Source organism: Leucopleurus acutus (assembly GCF_964270905.1).
Source record: "Leucopleurus acutus genome assembly, chromosome: 12".
NCBI lineage: Eukaryota > Metazoa > Chordata > Mammalia > Artiodactyla > Delphinidae > Leucopleurus > Leucopleurus acutus.
In genome coordinates, this window is record NC_139154.1 from 45,816,890 (window position 1) to 45,837,844 (window position 20,955).

General features: G+C 43.0%; 1 protein-coding gene and 1 pseudogene across 3 annotated transcripts in view; both read right to left on the reverse strand.

Moving 5' to 3' along the window:
- Positions 1 to 20,955, reverse strand: part of ITSN2 (intersectin 2) — a 159,671-nt gene that overhangs the window by 8,589 nt on the left and 130,127 nt on the right. For both annotated transcript variants that reach the window (XM_082852152.1, XM_082852150.1), the window contains exons 29-31: positions 13,222 to 13,343; positions 10,396 to 10,502; positions 8,940 to 9,123 (exon numbers count right to left, since the gene is read on the reverse strand). In XM_082852152.1, the coding sequence (XP_082708278.1) occupies positions 8,940 to 9,123; positions 10,396 to 10,502; positions 13,222 to 13,343 (413 nt within the window). The remainder of the gene's footprint in view (positions 1 to 8,939; positions 9,124 to 10,395; positions 10,503 to 13,221; positions 13,344 to 20,955) is intronic.
- Positions 3,051 to 4,616, reverse strand: LOC309969734 (importin subunit alpha-1-like; annotated as a pseudogene). The gene has a single exon. The product of its transcript is annotated as an importin subunit alpha-1-like (transcript).

Consider the following 20,955-nt stretch of genomic DNA (forward strand, 5'->3'; position numbering starts at 1 on the left):
CTACCCCTATTCCTATCAGAGTTGGTAGCACCATTCTTCACCCACTCACCTTCCCCCGCACATACCTAGGAGTTACCACTGATGCCAGTCTGTCTTCTAAGTAGCTCTTGATCTCCCCCATCTCTGCCTGCTCATCACGCTGCTTCATTCATAACAATACATTTACTGAGCACCTGCTATGAGCCAGGCTCACAATGTCCTTTCTGCTCTTCCTTCACTTGGCTAATTCATATTCATCTCTGAAGACTCAGATTAGCCTCCTCCAGTCCAGGCTCTCCCCTTCTTCATGCCTCCCCTCCTTTTCAGTGATCCTTCTCAAGCCCCCGAGGCTTCCTTTATCATCGTGCCACATCTGGACTGGGTAACACAGGTAGAGGCATCACATAGGAGGTGTCTCTATAACTCCCACCCAGACTGTTAACTCCAGGATGCCAAGGACCACATTTATTTGCTTCTACTCCTAGGACTAGTACAGGACCTAACAGAGTAGCTAGTACTCTAGTATGATCATTTTAATGACTGAAAAATAATACATTTACTATAATTTACCTAATCATTTTCCACTATGGGATATTAAAATTACCCCCTCCTTTTGTTTTTGGAGAGATATATATATATATATATATGTTTCTAAGATAAGCATCTTCATGGTATTTATTTCTATATTTTGAGTTTTTTTAAAAAGTAACATTTTAGAACACAGCTTGTTAGATCTGCTTTTTAGTGTAATCAACACCACGCCTTTCATTATGAGACTAAACACTTTTTATTTTTGCTATTGTTACAATTGTGGTGACACTGTCATCCTATTTACATCCTATTTTTTTAATTCCTATTTTTATCACTATTAGAAAAAATTTTAAATCTTTTACTACGCTTTAGAAGGTAAATGTCCTATATTTAATTCTACTATTATTTTAAAATGTTCACATATACTCATAATTCCACATTTATGTAATTATTCTGATTAATGTTTGTTTCTGTGATCTTGGTTTCTTTCTATGTTTCTTCTAGTTCATTTCTAGGCAACACCTTGCCTCCCACCAACTGAAGGGTTCTGTCCTCAGTGCCTTATACTGAACCATTTTTACATCCCTGAGATCATCATAAGCTAAATAAATAAAATGAGCATTTATTGAATGCTTACTATGTGCTGGTCTCTGTGCTAAAGTACTTTAAATGTATTATCTGATTATCTCCAGGTGAGAGATGAGGGGACTTAAGGCACCAAATGTTAAGAAACTTGCCCTGGTCACACAGTGGACCATGATGGGGCTGGAATTTCAGCCCGAGCAGTCCAGTTCTGAAGGCTGTCTTGTTCTGAGCATGAAACTGTGTTGCCTCTTGGAATTGATCCTATTTGGTTATGACAGACTCTTCTTTTCATGTAATGCTTAATTTTATTCACTGTTATTTTAATTAAGATTTTAACAACTATATTTATAAAAGATATTGGGTTATAACTTTTTTTTTCATTTTTGTAATTAAACACAAATACAAAAATGGGCCTTGGCATTAGAGTCACTTTTGTCTTATATAATGAATTAGGTAGGCTTTCTATTTTTTTCTGGGATCTGTTAACAGTTTATATAAAATAGAATGATCTATTCCTTTATTGTTGTAAAGAATTCACCATTAAATCCATCAAGTGAAACTATCTCCTTTTTTGGGATAGGTTACTCAGTTTTTTCGCTTGTTTAATATTATCTTCAGATTTTCTTTTTTTTTTTTTAACATCTTTATTGGAGTATAGTTAACTTTACAATGTTGTGTTAGTTTCTGCTGTATAACAAAGTGAATCAGCTATATGTATACATATATCCCCATGTCTCCTCCCTCTTGTGTCTCCCTCCCACCCTCCCTATCCCACCCCTCTAGGTGGTCACAAAGCACAGAGCTGATCTCCCTGTGCTATGCAGCTGCATCCCACTAGCTATCTATTTTACATTTGGTAGTGTATATATGTCCATGCCACTCTCTCACTTTGTCCCAGCTTCCCCTTCCCCTTGCCCTTCCCACGTGCTCAAGTCCATTATCTACGTCTGTGTCTTTATTCCTGTCCTGCCCCTAGGTTTGTCAGAACCATTTTTGTTTTTTTAGATTCCATATTATGTGTTAGCATACAGTATTTGTTTTTCTGACTTACTTCACTCTGTATGACAGGCTCTAGGTCCATCCATCTCACCACAAAATAGCTCAATTTCATTTTTTTTTTTTTTTTGCGGTACACGGGCCTCTTACAGTTGTGGCCTCTCCCGCTGCGGAGCACAGGCTCCAGACGCGCAGGCTCAGCGGCCATGGCTCCTGGGCCCAGCTGCTCCGTGGTATGTGGGATCTTCCCGGACCGGGGCACGAACCTGTGTCTCCTGCATCGGCAGGCGGACTCTCAACCACTGCGCCACCAGGGAAGCCCCTTTTTCATTTCTAATTCTGTTGATTTGAGTCTTCTTCCTTTTTTTCTTGATGAGTCTGGCTAATGGTTTATCAATTATGTTTATCTTCCCAAAGAACCAGCTTTTAGTTTTATTGATCTTTGCTACTGTTTCCTTCATTTCTTTTTCATTGATTTCTGATCTGAGCTTTATGATTTCTTTCCTTCTGCTAACTTTGGGATTTTTTTGTTGTTCTTCTTAGGTGTAAGGTTAGGTTGTTCATTTGAGATTTTTCTTTTTTCTTGAGGTAGGATTGTATTGCTATAAACTTCCCTCTTAGAACTGCTTTTGCTGCATCCCATAGGTTTTGGGTCATCGAGTTTTCACTGTCATTTGTTTCTAGGTAATTTTTTTTTTTGAAGTAAAGAAAAGGGTGGAATTTAATCTTTATTTACAGGACACTGCAAGATATGAAATCCCACATAGAAATAAGAAACCCATTGAGAGGAGAAGCTTCATACAGTATGTACAGCTTGGAACTGTTCAAGCATAGTTTCTTTGTAAAAAGTGCTACAATAACAAACCACATGTAAAAAGAGTTCTTAGTAGAGAAACAGTAAGAGAAACTTCTACCAAACATAGTACACAACAAACAACTTTATGCCTCAGAGGTACAATCTAAAAGCTGAAGGTCCCAGCAGTGCCATCCTGAACTTGGAATGTATACCCTTCAGAGGTAGTTTCTGGCACAATTTTGATCTTCCTCTTCTTCCACAGAGAAATACTTCTCAATCAAATTTAATGAAGCTTTGTACACAGACTCATTTTCATGGTTTTGTAGAGCTTCAGTTTTGTCCAAACCTCCACATTCTTCAATCATTATATTAAGTTTCTCAGTTTCACCTAGTTTCTCAGCAGCCTGAAAGATATTTGAAATGGCATCCAGGATAACCAGAATAATTCTGTTGCCTTTTGCAGTTAGGAGGTTCATCAATGGTTCTATTATGCCACAATGAACAAGGTATACGATCTGCTCAACTGTTCCGCCACTTGTATAGTTGGTCACAGCCCATACAGCTTCCTTTTGTGTCTTAAAGTCTGCCTTAGAAAGAATGCCAACAAGGAATGGGACTAATCCATGATTTACAACTCGTTATATCTTGTCCTGGCAGCCAGCCGTGATGTTTGATATTGTCCACATAGCTTCCTTCTGAATATTAGTTTTGGAGTTTGTTAGCAGGCTGGGAAAGATGGCAAGTGCTCCTGCATCCATTACAACCTGAGTCTGTTCATCTGTCCCAGTGACAATATTCCCTATGGCTCTTAGCATGGGAATCACAATTGGCAATTCAGTAGCTCCTAAAAGCTTCACAAGTGGGGGTACAACCCCAGTTTTCACAACCATTTCAATCCATTCATTTGGACCATTGGTAAGGTAGGAAATAGCCCAGCAGGTATCAGCTAAAACTTCTGGATCATCGTGATGCAGGAGATGAACTAAAGTAGGAAGAATTTGCTCAACAGCATCTAAGGGGGTGTGCAGGATTCTTGCTGTGACAAAGATTTGAAAGTGTCCAGGTAAGATTATGTAAGTAACCACATGCTAAAAACGACGTATCAGGAACCGCCGAAAGTGCCAACAGTGGGTCAACTGCACCATACTTGATAATCAAATCTCGGAAAACTGAGCCATCACCTGCAATGTTTCCTAGAGCCCATACAGCTTGTTCACTGAAGTAAGCATGGGGAGATGCCAACAGAGAAATGAATGCTGGGATAGCACCTCCATCTACCACAGCCTTGGTCTGTTCTGATGCCCTGGAAGCAATGTTAGTGAGGCCCAAGCAGATTCAAACTGAATGGGACTGGAATCCCATTTGGAATCAAACCAGCCCAGATTATGCTGTCTGTGGGGGGCTGTTTTTACCTAGAAAGCAGTTTCGTAGCAGCTTGAGTAGCTTGGAGCTGGCTTTCCAAATTGTTGCTATTTATGCCTTTGACAATGTCATCAACAGACCAATTTACAGTGCCCTGGTTGTTGTGGTTTTCCTGCAGTGGAGAAGCAGCATCATCTGGAAAAGAGCTGACGTTTCTCCTTTTCAGCATCTGGTCATACTTCTTAGCTTTCCGGAACTCCACATTCACCTCTATTCAGTGCTGCCTCATTTCTGTACTGTCTTTCCCCTTGTTCTTGAATCTGTTAAGGCGGGCAGCTGGTGAATTAGAATTCTCATTGGTGGACATGGTTATGAGACAGAGGGAGAAAGCTACACAGCTGGCTCAAGCTTCCACAGGAAGTGGTGCGGGGCACACAGGTTGCGGATCAGCTGCCCTCAAAATGTCCACCATGGTCAGCCTGAGGACGGTGTTTCTAGGTAGTTTTTGATTTCTTCAGTGATCTCTTGGTTATTTAGTAGCGTATTGTTTAGCCTCCATGTATTTGTATTTTTTACAGTTTTTTTCCCTGTAATTGATATCTAGTCTCATAGCGTTGTGGCTGGAAAAGATACTTGATACAATTTCAATTTTCTTAAATTTACCAAGGCTTGATTTGTGACCCAAGATATGATCTATCCTGGAGAATGTTCCATGAGCACTTGAGAAAAATGTGTATTCTGTTGTTTTTGGAGGGAATGTCCTATAAATATCAATTGAGTCCATCTTGTCTAATGTGTCATTTAAAGTTTGTGTTTCCTTATTTATTTTCATTTTGGATGATCTGTCCATTGGTGAAAGTGGGGTGTTAAATCCCCTACTATTATTGTGTTACTGTCGATTTCCCCTTTTATGGCTTTTAGCAGTTGCCTTATGTATTGAGGTGCTCCTATTTTGGGTGCATAAATATGTACAATTGTATCTTCTTCTTGGATTGATCCCTTGTTCATTATGTAGTGTCCTTCTTTGTCTCTTGTAATAGTTTTTATTTTAAAGTCTATTTTATCTGATATGAGAACTGCTACTCCAGCTTTCTTTTGATTTCCATTTGCACGGAATATCTTTTTCCATCCCAGACTTTCGGTCTGTATGCGTCCCTAGGTCTGAAGTGGGTCTCTTGTAGACAGCATATATATGGGTCTTGTTTTTGTATCCATTCAGCCAGTCTACGTCTTTTGGTTGGAGCATTTAATCCATTTACATTTAACATCATTATCGATATGTATGTTCCTATTACCATTTTCTTAATTGTTTGGGGTTTGTTTTTGTAGGTTTTTTCCTTCTCTTGTGTTCCCTCCCTAGAGAAGTTCCTTTAGCATTTGTTGTAAATCTGGTTTGGTGGTGCTGAATTCTCTTAACTTTTGCTTGTCTGTAAAGGTTTTAATTTCTCCGTCGAATCTGAATGAGATCCTTACTGGATAGAGTAATCTTGGTTGTAGGTTTTTCCCTTTCATCACTTTAAATATGTCCTGTCGCTCCCTTCTGGCTTGCAGAGTTTCTGCTGAAAGATCAGTTGTTAACCTTATGGGGATTCCCTTGTTTTTTATTTGTTGCTTTTCCCTTGCTGCTTTTAATATTTTTTCTTTGTATTTAAGTTTTGATAGTTTGATTAATATGTGTCTTGGCATGTTTCTCCTTGGATTTATCCTGTATGGGACTCTGCACTTCCCGGACTTGACTATTTCCTTTCCCATGTTAGGGAAGTTTTCAACTATAATCTCTTCAAATATTTTCTCAGACCCTTTCTTTTTCTCTTCTTCTTCTGGGACCCCTATAATTTGAATGTTGGTGCGTTTAATGTTGTCCCAGAGGTCTCTGAGACTGTCCTCAATTCTTTTCATTCTTTTTTCTTTATTCTGCTCTGTGGTAGTTATTTCCACTATTTTATCTTCCAGGTCCCTTATCCGTTCTACAGCCTCAGTTATTCAGCTACTGATTCCTTCTAGAGAATTTTTAATTTCACTTATTGTATTGTTCATCATTGTTTGTTTGCTCTTTAGTTCTCCTAGGTCCTTTTTAAACGTTTCTTGTATTTTCTCTGTTTCCAAGATTTTGGATCATCTTTACTATCATTACTCTGAATTCTTTTTCAGGTAGACTTCCTATTTCCTCTTCATTTGTTTCGTCTGGTGGACTTTTACTTTGCTCCTTCGTCTGCTGCATATTTCTCTGTCTTCTCATTTTGCTTAACTTAGTGTTTGGGGTCTCCTTTTCACAGGCTGCAGGTTCGTTGTTCCTGTTGTTTTTGGTGTCTGCCCCCAGTGGGTGAGGTTGGGTCAGTGGCTTGTGTAGGCTTCCTGATGGAGGGGACTGGTGCCTGTGTTCTGGTGGGTGGGGCTGAGTCTTGTCTTTCTGGTGGATGGGGCTGCATGTGGCAGTGTGTTTTGCGGTGTCTGTGAACTTAGAATGATTTTAGGCAGCCTCTCTGCTAATGGGTGGGGCTGTGTTCCTGTCTTGCTAGTTGTTTGGCATGAAGCATCCAGCACTGGAGCTTGCTGGCTGTTAAGTGGAGCTGGGTCTTAGTGTTGAGATGAAGATCTCTGGGAGAGCTCTCACCAATTGATATTACATGGAGCTGAGAGGTCTTTGGTGGTACAATGTGCTGAACTCAGCTCTCCCACCTTGGAGGCTCAGGCCTGACACCAGGCCAGAGCACCAAGACCCTGTCAGCCACATGGGATGTAAATTAACTGAGTGTGTACTACATCTTCTACCAAAACTGCCATTTCATGAAAAGGCCTCCTAGAATCACCTAGAGAAAACCACCTATGTTTTCTTAAAGGAGTTTTTTTTTTTTTCCTTATAGGAGTTTTATGGTTTCAGGTCTATGTTCAAGTTTTTAATCTGTAAGCAAAAACATCGTACTCTGCAATTCTGCTGCAAAGCTTATAGACTTCCCTGTACTTCTTCCACTACTTGAAGTGGCAGCAGACATTGGGCTGGCTGCAGTATTATTCATCTGTGGCTTAAATGGACAGGTCACTTGCTGGCTTTATTCCAGATAGCTCATCTCTGCTCTAAGAATACTTGTAGACCTGGCTGCACGTCCCGCACGGAGAATGTGCGGGTAGAGATGGTGCGGTTTTGGCGGCGGTGGCCCGGGACATGCTTGGAAAGGGGCGGGTGGGGGGCTGAGAGTGTCTAAAGGGAAAGGGTGGCTGGGCACAGACGGTGGGGGCAAGATGGCACAAGCCTGACTCTCTCTAGATGTTCTACTCTTATTAAATCAGTTTTCAAACTTTAATAGAAAACTACAAGTTTTATTAATGTTTTCATATTTATTAGCATATATTTTGAATTGCATACACTTTTAAGAAGTAACTTTGTATCTATTCTTGTTTTTACTTGTGTTTTTTTTCCTCTTTTTCTATTAGATTTAGTGGAGTTATATTTTATCAGTTCTTTTCACTGTACTTGTTTGCAGACATATTGATATCATTTGTGCTTTTATCTTTATTACTTCCTCTATTTTCCTCTTAGAATTTTATCCTCTGCCTATATATCTTATATTTTATGCTGATTTTTCCATTCTTTTCTGATAATAAAAATATTAAAATTATGCACTTTCCCATAAAGTACTACTGTGGCTGTATAATATATCCCAATATAAAGTATTTCACAACAACAACAAAAAAAAAATGCAAAAAAACCAAGAAAACAGATTTTTCTTTCATTTCCCTCACCATTTTAACATGTTTAGTAATATTTCTATTACTGAACAACATCAATAAAAATGACTTATCAAAATGTGATTTTCTATTATGATATAACCAGACATATGAAGCTCATTGATGTATCACTGTAAGGTTGTTGCCGACTCATTATGTTATATACAGTGAATATACACATAGTGTACTTTCTGAGTACAGTTCTAGCATTACTTCTCCTTACCAGCTGCTTGTTTTTAATTTATGACCATGGCATCATGGAACCAATTGTTTTCTGTCTTCTCATTGGTTTCTGGAAGGTTTTAAGACAGCTGCGTACACTTCTTGTATATATATAGGATCACAGATGCGCTTTTTATTTATTATCCTAATTCCTGGTGTCACCATTTTCTTTCCTACTCTCATTTCCTTTTGTCCCATTTTATTCATACACTTTTTTTTTTGGCCACACCATGCAGCTTGTGGGATCTCTGTTCCCCGATCAGGGATTGAACCTGGGCCACGGCAGTGAAAGCACCAAATCCTAACCACTGGACCACCAGGGAACTCCCCATCCACTTACTTTAAATTTTATTTTATCTTGTTGCATTTTATACGTTTAAGTAAGCTAGTTTATATTCCTTCTGGAATAAGATGGGTATAAAATAAATACAATTTACAAAATTAAGAAAGTGACATTCTGGACTTTTCTGGAGTATAAAGTAGCTGATTTATGTAAGTAGGCTTAAAAAAACACTCTGCTATTAAAGATGGGCAAAATCATGGTCCCAGTGCCAAGAAAAATCAATTCAACATGAAAGGCAACTCAAAGCAGTCAGAAAATTCTTTGCCATATCTGTGTTTCCTTTGGAAGGTGATGGAGGTGGCCTTCTCCACTGCTGAGATTCCCCACCATGCCGCCATACACCCCTGCCTCCTGGCTCAGAACAAGGCTGACCTGCCTACATTCCCAGAATGGAGTTACCTTTAAAAATTCTTTGAAGTCTGCGTGTTCATCTGTCTTCTGCTGTAAAAGAGCTGCTCCATTCAGCTGACAGCTGCAGAACCGGATGTAAGCCTGCATGTGGGACAGCTCAGCTGCCAGGATGTCCCCAATCATCTGCACGGGCATCTTCTCACCCCCGGTCTTCTTCCGTACTCGCAAGGCCCTGCAACCAACACACACTCTCACTTCCCATTTCTAACTGAATGTGCTTCGCAAATGAAGGATGAATACCTTGCGAGACTAACGGTAATGACAACCAGTGAGTTACCTAAAAAGCTCTGGCACCATGAGGGAAAAGTCAGGAGGAGGAGGCAGCGAGGGCTTAAAGCCCTGCCCGCCCAGCCAACCTGGGTGAGCTGCCAGAAAGAAGAAGAAAATGAAGTGTGTGCACTTGGGTGTTCCTAGGTCTTTGGAATTGTTTTGGATTCAGCTTAGTATCTTAGCAAAGTTCCTTTTGAAAATTTTTTAACTTGTTTTCAGTTGAACCAAGAAGAAAAAAATTTCCACCCTCTGTAAGGGAAAAAAGGGAGCAGGAGCCCACAGAGGCCACGTGTGGAGGCGGCATCGTTCCCAGAAAGCTGCTGAGCCCCAAGGAGGGCGGAGAGGCAGCAAGCGCTGGGACTGCTCATGCCTGCCCACAGGAGCCTGTCCTCACAGGCGTAAGGGACAGAAAATCACCACAGGCAACGGAATTTCACACTGGACTTAGGAGAGTGCCAGACCAGCCAGTTATGTCTAGGCCATGAGCTGCAGCTTCTCTCCTGACTCTGTCTGATGCAGAGTCAAGTATATTTTGGAACCATATGTTGATATATTGTTTGTTTAATGATTTAATTTTTCCTTTGCTTAATCAAATATTTTCTTTGTTATATTTCTTTACTTCAATAATTATGCATTTCAGAGTTAGAGAGCATTTCATAAAATGATGATAAAATTAAAAGCCTGAGGGAGGGACTTCCCTGGTGGTGACGTGGTTAAGAATCCACCTGCCAATGCAGGGGACATGGGTTTGAGCCCTGGTCTGGGAAGATCCCACATGCCACGGAGCAACTAAGCCCACGCGCCACAACTACTGAGCCTGTGCTCTAGAGCCCGCGAGCCACAACTATTAAGCCCATGCACCGCAACTACTGAAGCCCGCGCGCCTAGAGCCCAGGCTCTGCAGCAGGCGAAGCCACTGCAATGAGAAGCCCGCGCACCGCAATGAAGAGCAGCCCCTGCTCACCGCAACTAGAGAAAGCCCGTGCGCAGCAACCGAGACCCAACGCAGCCAAAAATAAAATAAATAAATTTATATTTTTTAAAAAAAGCCCAAGGGAATAGAAAACAGTGAAAGTTCTTTGCTAAGCAGCCCCGGCTGCAGAGAGTTAGGTATGAGTCTCAGCCCTGGGGCTGGGGGCGTCTGCTACAACGACAGGTGATGCTCACGACTCACTTCAGCAGCTTCGTGTTCGACATGATGAGCTCCTTCCAGTTAACAAAGATCAAGGCCGTTTCTCCTTCAGTGAGAAAACCTGGTTCTGCCATTCGTTTCTGAAAAACCTAAATTCAGAACACAAGGGAAAGAAGTCAGCTCAAGTGCAGTACACAGGCTGTGTGGTCTAAATAACACATTATCTTCGGGGTGGCCCAGTGGTTGAGAGTCTGCCTGCCGATGCAGGGGACACGGGTTCGTGCCCCGGTCCGGGAGGATCCCACATGCGGCGGAGCGGCTGGGCCCGTGAGCCATGGCCGCTGAGCCTGCGCGTCTGGAGCCTGTGCCCCGCAACGGGAGAGGCCACAGCAGTGAGAGGCCCGCGTACCGCAAAAAACAAAACAAAACATTATCTTCATACACTAAACTAGGAAGATCATGGCACTTTTAAATAAACATATTGTGACTGTTAAATTTTAAATTGCAAAATTTCCCTACTTTTTGCTATGTCGTCTCCTATCAGGGCTGATTTTAAGGACTGAATCCAGCAGTCTCATCAAGGAGAGGAGATTCTCATACCTACCTCCTCAGGGTGTTACACAGGTTAAATAAACCATGGGCATAAAGCACCCACACACTGGAAGAGCCTGCAGAACTGAGGGAGCATGACCGTTGTCAGGCTGAGCACCTCAGGGGTCTGGAAGCAGTTTGTGAGAAGTGCACCAGAAGAAAGAGTGATGCCTTATCCTATCCTCAAGACTGGCCACCAAGCACATGTGGATTTCAGGGGTTAAATGATAACACTTTGGTAATCCGTAGCACTTAAGGTTTCACAAAGTTCTGATATGCACATACATGCATATGCTTGTGTGTGCGTACATGCACACGTGTGTGTGTGTGGGTTTCTCAATTAACTTCATAGATGATGTAGGTCATGCTGAGTCAGGTATTATTATTCCCAATTGACCCACGAAGAAATAAAAGCTGAGAGAGTAATTTGCTCAAGGTCACAAAGCTAGAACGTGGAGGAGCCAGAACTAAAACAACTTTTTGATTCTAAGTTCAAGTTTCCACTAAACAACTAGGGAATGACTTTAAAAGCCTTAAGGAAATGGTGAAGTCATCTGAGACAACTCTTCTCACGTGAAATCTCTCCAAAATACACATGACATTGCCCTCCACTGAAACTGTTCTAAATTAATGTTTACTTACTGCACTGAATTGAACCTGGATTCAGAGAACTCAGATAAAAGTGCTATGAACTAACGTCTCTAAACCTCTACGGTTCCAGAATCAGACTGAAGATGTCTGGACACCCCTGTGAGAGAGAGCCCTGGAAACAAGGTCGACCTGCTCTGAGGCTGCTCCTGGAGGACAGGGAAAGCGTCTGATGTCGGCTCTTTCACTCGCTGATTAATTTAGGTTACTGTTTATTCGTTCTATCTGCCTGCTTTGTGCCAGCCTCAGCGAGGTAAGCAGAGCATGAGATGGCTGGGTCCTCTGGGGCCCTCCACGGCAACGGTAATGAGAAGCCCTTGCCTGTGGGCAGTGCTTTTTCCCCTAACCCCCTGACCCCAACATGATGCCTCACCCCTCAGAGTGTCTTGTGAGGTGCGCTGAGTGAGAATAACCAAGCCCACGTGGTTAAGAGGCTGGCCTGAGATGGGGAGAGCACCTGGCCCCCGTTCACCTTCTGTGCTAGTCAGGGCGGTTCTCCACACCCATTTACAACCACTTAGGACTGGAATCTGACCGGCAGCAGGGCTGACACTTGTAGGGGTTAATCAAAAAGATGGGCTTTTCTTACAGGCCATCCATCCTGGTGAGAGAAGTGCAGACAGACATAAACACACCTAGCCACACATAAATCCAGTCCTGTTGGGAAGGCCTGTAAAGGGCCAGGCTACGTTTGGGGTGTAGGACGAAGGACACGCAGTCTCTGCCCTCAGGAGCTCACAGCCTGGGGGAAGATAGACGTTATCAACCGAGAAGTGCAGGACAGTGAACGTCTGAGAGGAGCAAGTGTGCCATGTCTGAGATCCCAGCCCGAATTCAGGGGAGAGAATGAATCAGGGAAAGGCCTTGCTGGGGCAGATGCAGGACTCAGCTTCTGCACCCTGTGTTCTCAAGGTCACGACCACATAAACAGTGCACCTGTTGGGCCTGAGTGGGGATACCTGTTCTCTGTAAGTTTTTTTTTTTAAACTGGTCTCATCTGAGGGCCTTGACAAATTTTTGTGGGAACTGAAAGCCATGGAAACAAAAGCATAATAGAAGTATAAAATCTTACTTTGCTCAAACGCGAACCATTTAAAAGTGCCACTCTAACGGCCGTTGTCTGCTTCGGGGTCGCTGGCAACATTAATAGTCACAACACAGTAAATATATGAGATTTGGGAGCTATTTTACACTACACTGTTTGGTTTTCCAAACTGACATAAAGGTTAGGTGAACACCCCCACTGCCTCACAATTCCTCTGGAAATCATTAAACTTTATGAAAGCGTCAGGTGCCAGAAGAGCGGTGCAGACATCGTCAGAGAAAAGTCTGAGGCAGATACATTTGCTGGAGAGCCTTCCCACCGACTCCGTGCCCTGGTCTTTCCTGATGGGGCCTCTACCACATCCGACTGAGGCACTGAGTGCCTTTTCTCTCTCTCTTCACTCTGAATTACCTAATCTGGAGAAAGAGCCGACTTGAGATCTTCAAGGCCTCTCCAAGGGTCAGAGGAAGCATTCTGAGGGTGTGAGCACTCCCGTCACTGCCTGAGAATTCACTCGTCAAAGGTGATACCTCACTACGAGGCCCCACCCCCTGAGCAACCGGCGGCGCCCGCGGCGCCCTCACCTCCACGACGAGCTGAAGGTCATCCACGTACCGCTCCTCAGTCTCCATCAGCTCATGGATGTAGCCCTGCCTTTTCCTCTCCACTGGCTGCATGGTGTCCAGGGTTTGGAGATCTGCACACCCTGTGGAAAAGCAGGCTAGAGTTTCAAAATATTATTTTATCTTCTTCGGAGAAAACAGACATGAACCGTCAGATACACGGGGTTTGCAAGTGTTGCCGGGAAAGAACCACGTGGCCTGCCAAAGGGCCCTGGGACTTGGGCGAACAGCGCACACCTGCGGAAGCGGGATTAACCACCGGCCACTCCAGAGCGCCAGAGCCGCAAATTAGCAACACCTGTAACTGGTTGCAACGCCTGCAATGCTCGGTATGGTCCCAATTTCTTTTCCAAATAAGTAATGACAGAATGAAGGATTTTCAGAAATGGCCTCAAAGAAACCAGAACTGTGCGGAGGGAGCCCTGTGAAGAATCTGTGCTATTCTCACTATCCTGAGACATTTTCAAAGCACTGTAATGATTAAGTGACTCAAATGCTGGAGTCCAGTGTTTTCCAAACTGCAGGTCGTGAGCTATTGGTGGGCCATTCTATCGATTTTTTAAAACAAAAACAAAACAAAATAAATAACTACCACGTGCACAGGATCTGTCAGTATTGTACTGTGAAAATTTTTAGTTAGGTATGTATTTGAGGATGTAAGATGTATTTCTTACTGTGAGCCACTGTCTAAAAAATGTTTGAGAAACACTTCTCTAGATTTCTCAAAGTTAAGTGCTCAGTTAGGAAACCTGAAGTCTCCAGGGCCCAGCAGTTCCCAGCAAGAGCACTGTCTTAACCCACTGGAACAAAGAACTGGTGGTTTGGGGTACACTGCAGCCACGGGGGCTTTGAGGGCAGTCCCCAGCCATCTCGCATGGCATCAGAGTGAGAGGTACCATAGTCACTTCGGATCAATGTACAGGCACATGGGAGCTGAGCTCACTGTCACACTGGGAAGTGACGTTAACCCAGAGTCATTCAATAAGAAGCTGAGGGCCTGCCGAAGGCCCAGTGGGAGGGGAAACGCCTCAGAAAGCCCTTCCTCAGGCAAAAAGAAAAAGCAGGTAGGTGCCAGCAAGGGACAACATGAGGCGGTAGCAGTGCACGTCCGAAGCGGGAGAGATGGGGAGGCAACACGAAGGTCTGGGGAGCAGAGGACACAGGAGCAGGGCTGGCCCTGCGGGGCCTCCGCAGCCCGCAGTGTTCGGACCGAGGCAGACGCCCTGCACGGGGACAAAGGCACAGAGCCACAGAGGCGGAAAACGCCAGGATCAGACTGGCCTTTTAAGTGGGGGCTTCTCTTCGTGACTGTTTTTGATTTTTTATGTATTTTGTATAGATTTGGGCTTTCAGAGAATCCTCACGAAGACAACTGTTCTATTTTCTGCACATGCTGCCGACAGCTTTAAAAAAAATTACTCCCACAGTCAAACAAAAATTGAATAAGGCAAAAGTCACGTTTGGTGCTACCAAGATGAAATCGCAGTGCCCCTCGTGTTCAGACTTATCCAGCTTTTCTGGGGACTGTGTTCCATCCTGTTCTGCCAAGGAGACCTGCAGGAATGAGCGAGAGCTAGGGATGAGCAAGGCTAACACAGGCCCCTGCCTGACCCGGCTGAGTGCAGCCAGGCGGCTGGATGCCGAGGCCGACGCCTGATGGGGAATGTTGCTGACCACGTGGCCATCCAGCTGACGCTGGTGGGGCAATCGCAGCAGTCCCTAAGGTTGCCCTAGCTCTTTGCTAGTGGTTTACAAATCTCGGTCCTTCACATTCGGCCACATCCACATAGTATCTCTACTATTATTTATGTAATATTTTTTTTCATGTTTGAGCTAAATGTCTATGAAATCATGGGTTTGATGTGATGGTTATGTTTCTTCTAATAGTAACTACCATAAACATATAACTATTAAAATAATTCGAGTCCTCCTGGGCACTATTTTGTGGGCCATTGTGTTGTGCACCACCGGGATATCACACTTTGGGAATCGATGATTGATGTTAAAACCCACAAGTATTGGCCTATCTATTCAGTATCTTGGGATAATAGGAAAAGTCTCAGGTAGTTTATCGTTTCTGAGGCTGGGACGTACACGACATTAGCTTCATCAGGATGAATGTGGGACCATCCTTGTACTCCAACCCTAGCTGACACCTCTGCATTTCATTACAATGGTTCTTAAATTTTTATTCTCCAAGTTTCCAACCTGACCCCTATCCCCACTTTCAGATGCTCTCACCTCTGACATCAGGGGAAAAAAAATAAAGGCATGATGCCCCTTCTACTTCCAGCCCCATCTTCCTGCTCACTCATCCCTGTACTTCCTTCCCGTGTCAGGGGGTGAGGGGATCCTACTTCTTCTAAAGCCAGCATCCCTAACCCGCCCCCTCCTGCAGGACACTTCCCTGCCCTTCACACTTCCATCTTCAGTCATCACTGGTCCCTCTAGTCCATGAACATGGTTATGTGTCCCTCCTACCACAATATGTAAAACAAACAAGCACCCTTCCTGCAACCCTGCTCCCTCCACAAACACCTGTCTCTAGTCTCACTGCCAAATGTCTGACAGTAGAGGGGTCTGACACTCATTCCCCCTGCCCACAGCTCTCTCTGTCACTTCTCCAACTTAAGATACTCTGGTTTCTCTCCCACCACTCCACTGACACTGCTCTTGTGAAGGTAATGATGACCTTGAGCATCGCCAAATGCAGAGACCCCCTTGGGAGCTGGCGTCCTCCTGCACCTGCCCAGAGCCCTGACACCTGTGATGAGCTGCTGCTTCCAACACTCGAGTCTCTCCCTCAGCCTCTGTCACTCTCTTCTTCCTGGTGTTTCCTTCTGCATTTCTGCCTCTGCCTGCCTCCAGACCCTCTGGTCCCCCCAATGCAGCAAATACTATAATGTGTTCCTGGCATTCATGACCTGCAAGGTCAAACGAATCTGGCTTTGCATTTCTCTGCCAGGGTCACAAGGCACATCCGCATACTATGCTCTGAGCAACCCTGCTCTAAAGAAACATTTAATTTGAGTGAACCCAGAGTTCCCAACACTTATTTGACCATAGAACCCTCTGTTTTGAGAGGAGTGAATCTTTTGTGAACTGAGGAATTAGGGTTTGTGGATAGAATACACCCCTCTGCCATCCTCTACACCTGCACTGTCCAATACAGCAGCCATTAGCGACATGTGACTACTGAGCACCTGAACCACGGCCAGTCCAAACAGAGAAGAGCTGTAAGTGTAAAATATACATCGGATTTCAAAGACCCAGTAGAAACATCCTAGAATGTAAAATAATGCATCAGTACAAAAATTATACCGATTACACCTTGAAATGATAATATTTTGGATAAGGCTGGGTTAAGTAAAAATAATTATTAAAATTAATTCCATCTGTTTCTTTTTACTTTTTAAAATGTAGCTGCTGGAAAATTTTAAATTACATATGGGCTTGTATTTGTGACTTACATTATATTTATATTGAACAGCTCAAGCCAGCCTCTACATTTTTTATCATGTTCTTTTCCTGACAGAATGTTCAATGACTTCTGTTTTTTGCAGAATGAAGTCCTAGCTCGGGGGGAGCACAGGGCTCCAGAGTCTCCGTAATGCAGCAGCAGCCTGCCTCTGACCATGCAGTCCACCTTCTACCCACCCTGGCCTGGGCTCGGTCCTCATGATGTGCTGTACTAACTGTCCACGGCCTGGCTGTTTCCACTCCTGTTGTTGCCTCTGTCCATGGCCCTTCTCTGCACAGAAGCCATCTCACTACCCCTTCAGGGTGCAGCTCACATGATCCTACTCTGGGGAAACCATCCCCATCCCCGTCCCCAGACTGCCTCTCCTTCGTGTTTTCATGGTACTGGCTTGCATCTATATTTTAAATACTTCCCACAATGTAATGTGTATTGTAGTTCTTCTGTATATAGTTACTATGTCCTTCTCTCCCAGTGGAGGTTAGGGACTGTGTCTAACATAGTCCATAATATCACACTTAGCAATGTTTTGACCACCGAGGTCAGGAAATATTTGTTGAGTAGAAGACTATTGTGTTGTCCCCAGACCCATTTCTCACCTTTCCCCTGCTCTGCTCCATACTGCAAGGAGGCCAACCTCTAAGGCTACTTTTGTAAGCTCTTTTCTTAGCTGACTTCTGCCTGGGCTTGGCTAATGAGAGGAGACTGAAGACTACAGGGTGGACTAGGGAAAGAGTCCTCCTGCCAGAATGGTGAGATGCCAAGAAAGCATTTAGTCCCTGCTGGGTAAAGAACAGAAATGCTGGGGCTGCATCTCACATAAATTTGGAGTTCAAGAATTCCGCAACTGATGAATTAACACAAAAATTGGTCCCTGGCTGGTGATAACTTCAGGGTGCTTGGCCAAAGAAAATGTACAACTGGTCTGGAGGGTCACTCTCACAACCTTGGTTCCACAGGATTTACAGAGAAAAACTAAGTCTCGCTAAAGATGAGTTCAAAGTAAAAAATTACAAAAAACAAGGAACAATCCACCATTCATAAAAAACTGATTAGAGCAAAAGGAGATGTAAAATATATATGTTTAAAATAGCTTGAGACATATATGAAGGATTTGAAACCCTAATTAGAGTCTTAAAAACCCAACAGGAAGATTTGAAACAGAAACAAATAAAAAGGTAAATATTATCAAGGAAATAATAAATTAATAGATGAGGCAGCAGATCAAACACACTGGAGGAAACAATTAGTAAATCTGAAAACAGAGCTGAAGAAATTACTTAGAATGCAGCTCAGAAAGACAGAAAGATGGAAAACATAAAATGAAAGCTAAAAGATACAGAGGATGGAATGGCAAGGCCCAACATACATCTAATGGGAGTCTAGGAGGGGAGAACAGAAAGAAAGGGAAGGGGTAATAACTGAGATTATAATGGCTGAGAATTTTCTAGAGTTGATGAAAGATATAACTCCACAGATTCAGGAGGAAAAATGATTCCTGATTAGGGAAAAAAATAAAAATAAACCCATACCTAGACTGTAAAACACCAAGGAAGAAAAAATTTGTTGAAATAGTAAGAAAGAAAGAGCAGAATAACTATACAGGAACAGCAATCCAGACTGGCTGCACACAACTCAACCCAACAATAGGCAGTGTTGAGAAAAAATAACTGTCAAACTAGAATTCTAATTACACTATTGTTCATGGAAGAGGGAGAAATAAAGGCATTTTCAGGCAAAGTTTGACAGCATTTACCACTAGCAGATTTGACTAAAGGAACCATTAAAAAAAATGTACTTTGAAAAGGAAAAACAGAGATGTAAGGAGTGGTAGAAAAAAAAGTAAGAAAAAGGAATGGTGAGCAAAAATACCAGTAATTATGTGAAAAAAATTATTGACAGTAAAAATAACAATAATAATAAATAAGTTGGTGGGATAAATTCAATGTTAATTTTTAAAAAAGAAGCAAAGAAAATGCATGGTAAATATAAAATGTCAAATAAGATAGATATAAATAAAAGTATAAAATAGTTCTAATAAATATAAGTGGCTAAATCTGTCAGTTAAAAGAGAGACTCTAGATTGGACAAAAGAATTCAGCTAGATGCTATTTACAAAACACCAGAAACGTAAAGTTACAGAAATGTTAGAAGTAAAGGGCTGCGGACTTCCCTGGTGATTCAGTGCTTAAGAGTCCATCTTCCAATGTAGGGGATGCGGGTTCAATCCCTGGTCAGGGAACTGAGATCCCACATGTCATAGGGGAACTAAGCCTGTGCGCTCTAGAGCCTGAGTGCCACAACTAGAGAGCCCACGTGCTGCAACTCCTGAGCCTGTGCACTCTGGAGCCTGCATTCCACAACTAGAAAGCCCGTGAAGCGCAAGTACTGAGCCCGCGTGCTCTAGGGCCCCCACACCACGACTAGGAAGAAGCCCATGCACCGCAGTGAAGAGCCCACATGCTGCAACAAAAAAAAAAGATCCCGCGTGCTGCAACAAAGATCCCATGTGCCTCAACTAAGACCCAACGCAGCCAAATAAATAAATAAATAAAGACCTAAAAGAAAAAAAGTAAAGGGCTGCAAAAAACTATACGAACGCAAAATATAAAAGAGCAGTGGGGGAGGATTCATTAGCAACAGACAAACTAGGCTTCCAAGGATCTGTATAAGATGACATCACAAAACCTCATGGAAATATAATAACTCTTATTTGCAACTAATGGGAGAGCCTCAAAGTGTGAAATGAAAAACTGATAGAATTACCTCCCTGATAAATTGGGAGATTGGGATTGACATATACACGCTACTATATATAAAATAGATAACAATAAGAACCTGCTGTATAGCACAGGGAACTCTACTCAATACTCTGTAATGGCCTATATGAGAAAAGAATTTTAAGAGAAAGTGGATATATGTATATGTATAACTGATTCACTTTACTGTACACCTGAAACTAACACAACAGGTGGAGTGACACTTTCCTTCTTCTTACACCTCACATTCAACCCACCTGTGGCTCTATCTTCAAAAGAGATAATAGTGGTCCATAATCTGACCACTTCTTACCTCATCCACCACTGTCATTCTGATCCAAGCCACTGCCATCTTTTGCCTGGATTGCTGAACGAACCTCCTAACAGGTCTCTTTGCTCTGACCCCTGCCCCCCAACCTCCAGATTAATATAGCAAGCCAGAGCTATCCTATTAAAACACAGCAGATCATGTCACTCCTTTGATCAAAACCCTTCAATGGGTCCTTCTCACTCTGAGCAAAAGCCAAATTTCTTACAATCAGCCCACAAGAACCTAAACGGCCTCCCCCATCTCCGCAGATACCTCTCTGTCCTCATTTCCTCGTCCTCTTGCTCCTCCCTCGTTCCAGCCACACCGGCCTCTGTGCTGTTCCTCAAGCATTACGGGCATGCTCTTTGCATGTGCTGTTCCCTCTGCCTAGAATGATCTTCCAGGTATCCACATGGCTTCCTCCAGATAGTCATCACATCTTTCAAGTCTTGGCTCACATGTCACCATTTCAGAGAAGCTTTATCTGAGTAACCTGTTTAAAATTGAAATCCCTCTGGATCCACCTCTCCCCACCCAGTACTCCCTTTCCCTAACCTGCTTTATTTTTCTAAGATACTACACACTTATTTGTTTTGTTTGTTTTCTGTCTTACCCTACTCAAATGTCAGCTCCAAGAGGGCAGGAATTTTTGTCCATTTTATAATCTGCTATGTCCCCCGTGCCTGACACATAATAGGTTTTCAACAAGTATTTACCGAATGTGATATGAAGATACACTCTGACATAGTACATTGATATTAACTATAAGCAGTCAGAGAGAATGATGAAAACTTCCTGGGAAGTTCTTTCTGGCAGACAGGAAGAATGGGAAAGTAGGAAAAATGAGAGATCATGGCTACTACCAGGTCAAAGTTCCCAGAGGAATAATTAGCAGTAGGCTGGGCCACAAGACCCCCGACATTTGTGTTTAGGATGTGGAGACTGAGAGACAAAACATGCATAATGAATAATGGTTATGAAAACTGTGTCCCACTACAGCTGGGAACCACCGTTCTAAATTACAGTGCAAGCAAGCAAACAAGAGAGCTTAGAAAGGAGGAGAAAGATCTGCGAAGATTCCAAAAAGTGAAGGACAAAAGGCAATTTGTGATGACTGCTACAAAGAGGGCTTGTTCAGATTATGTCAT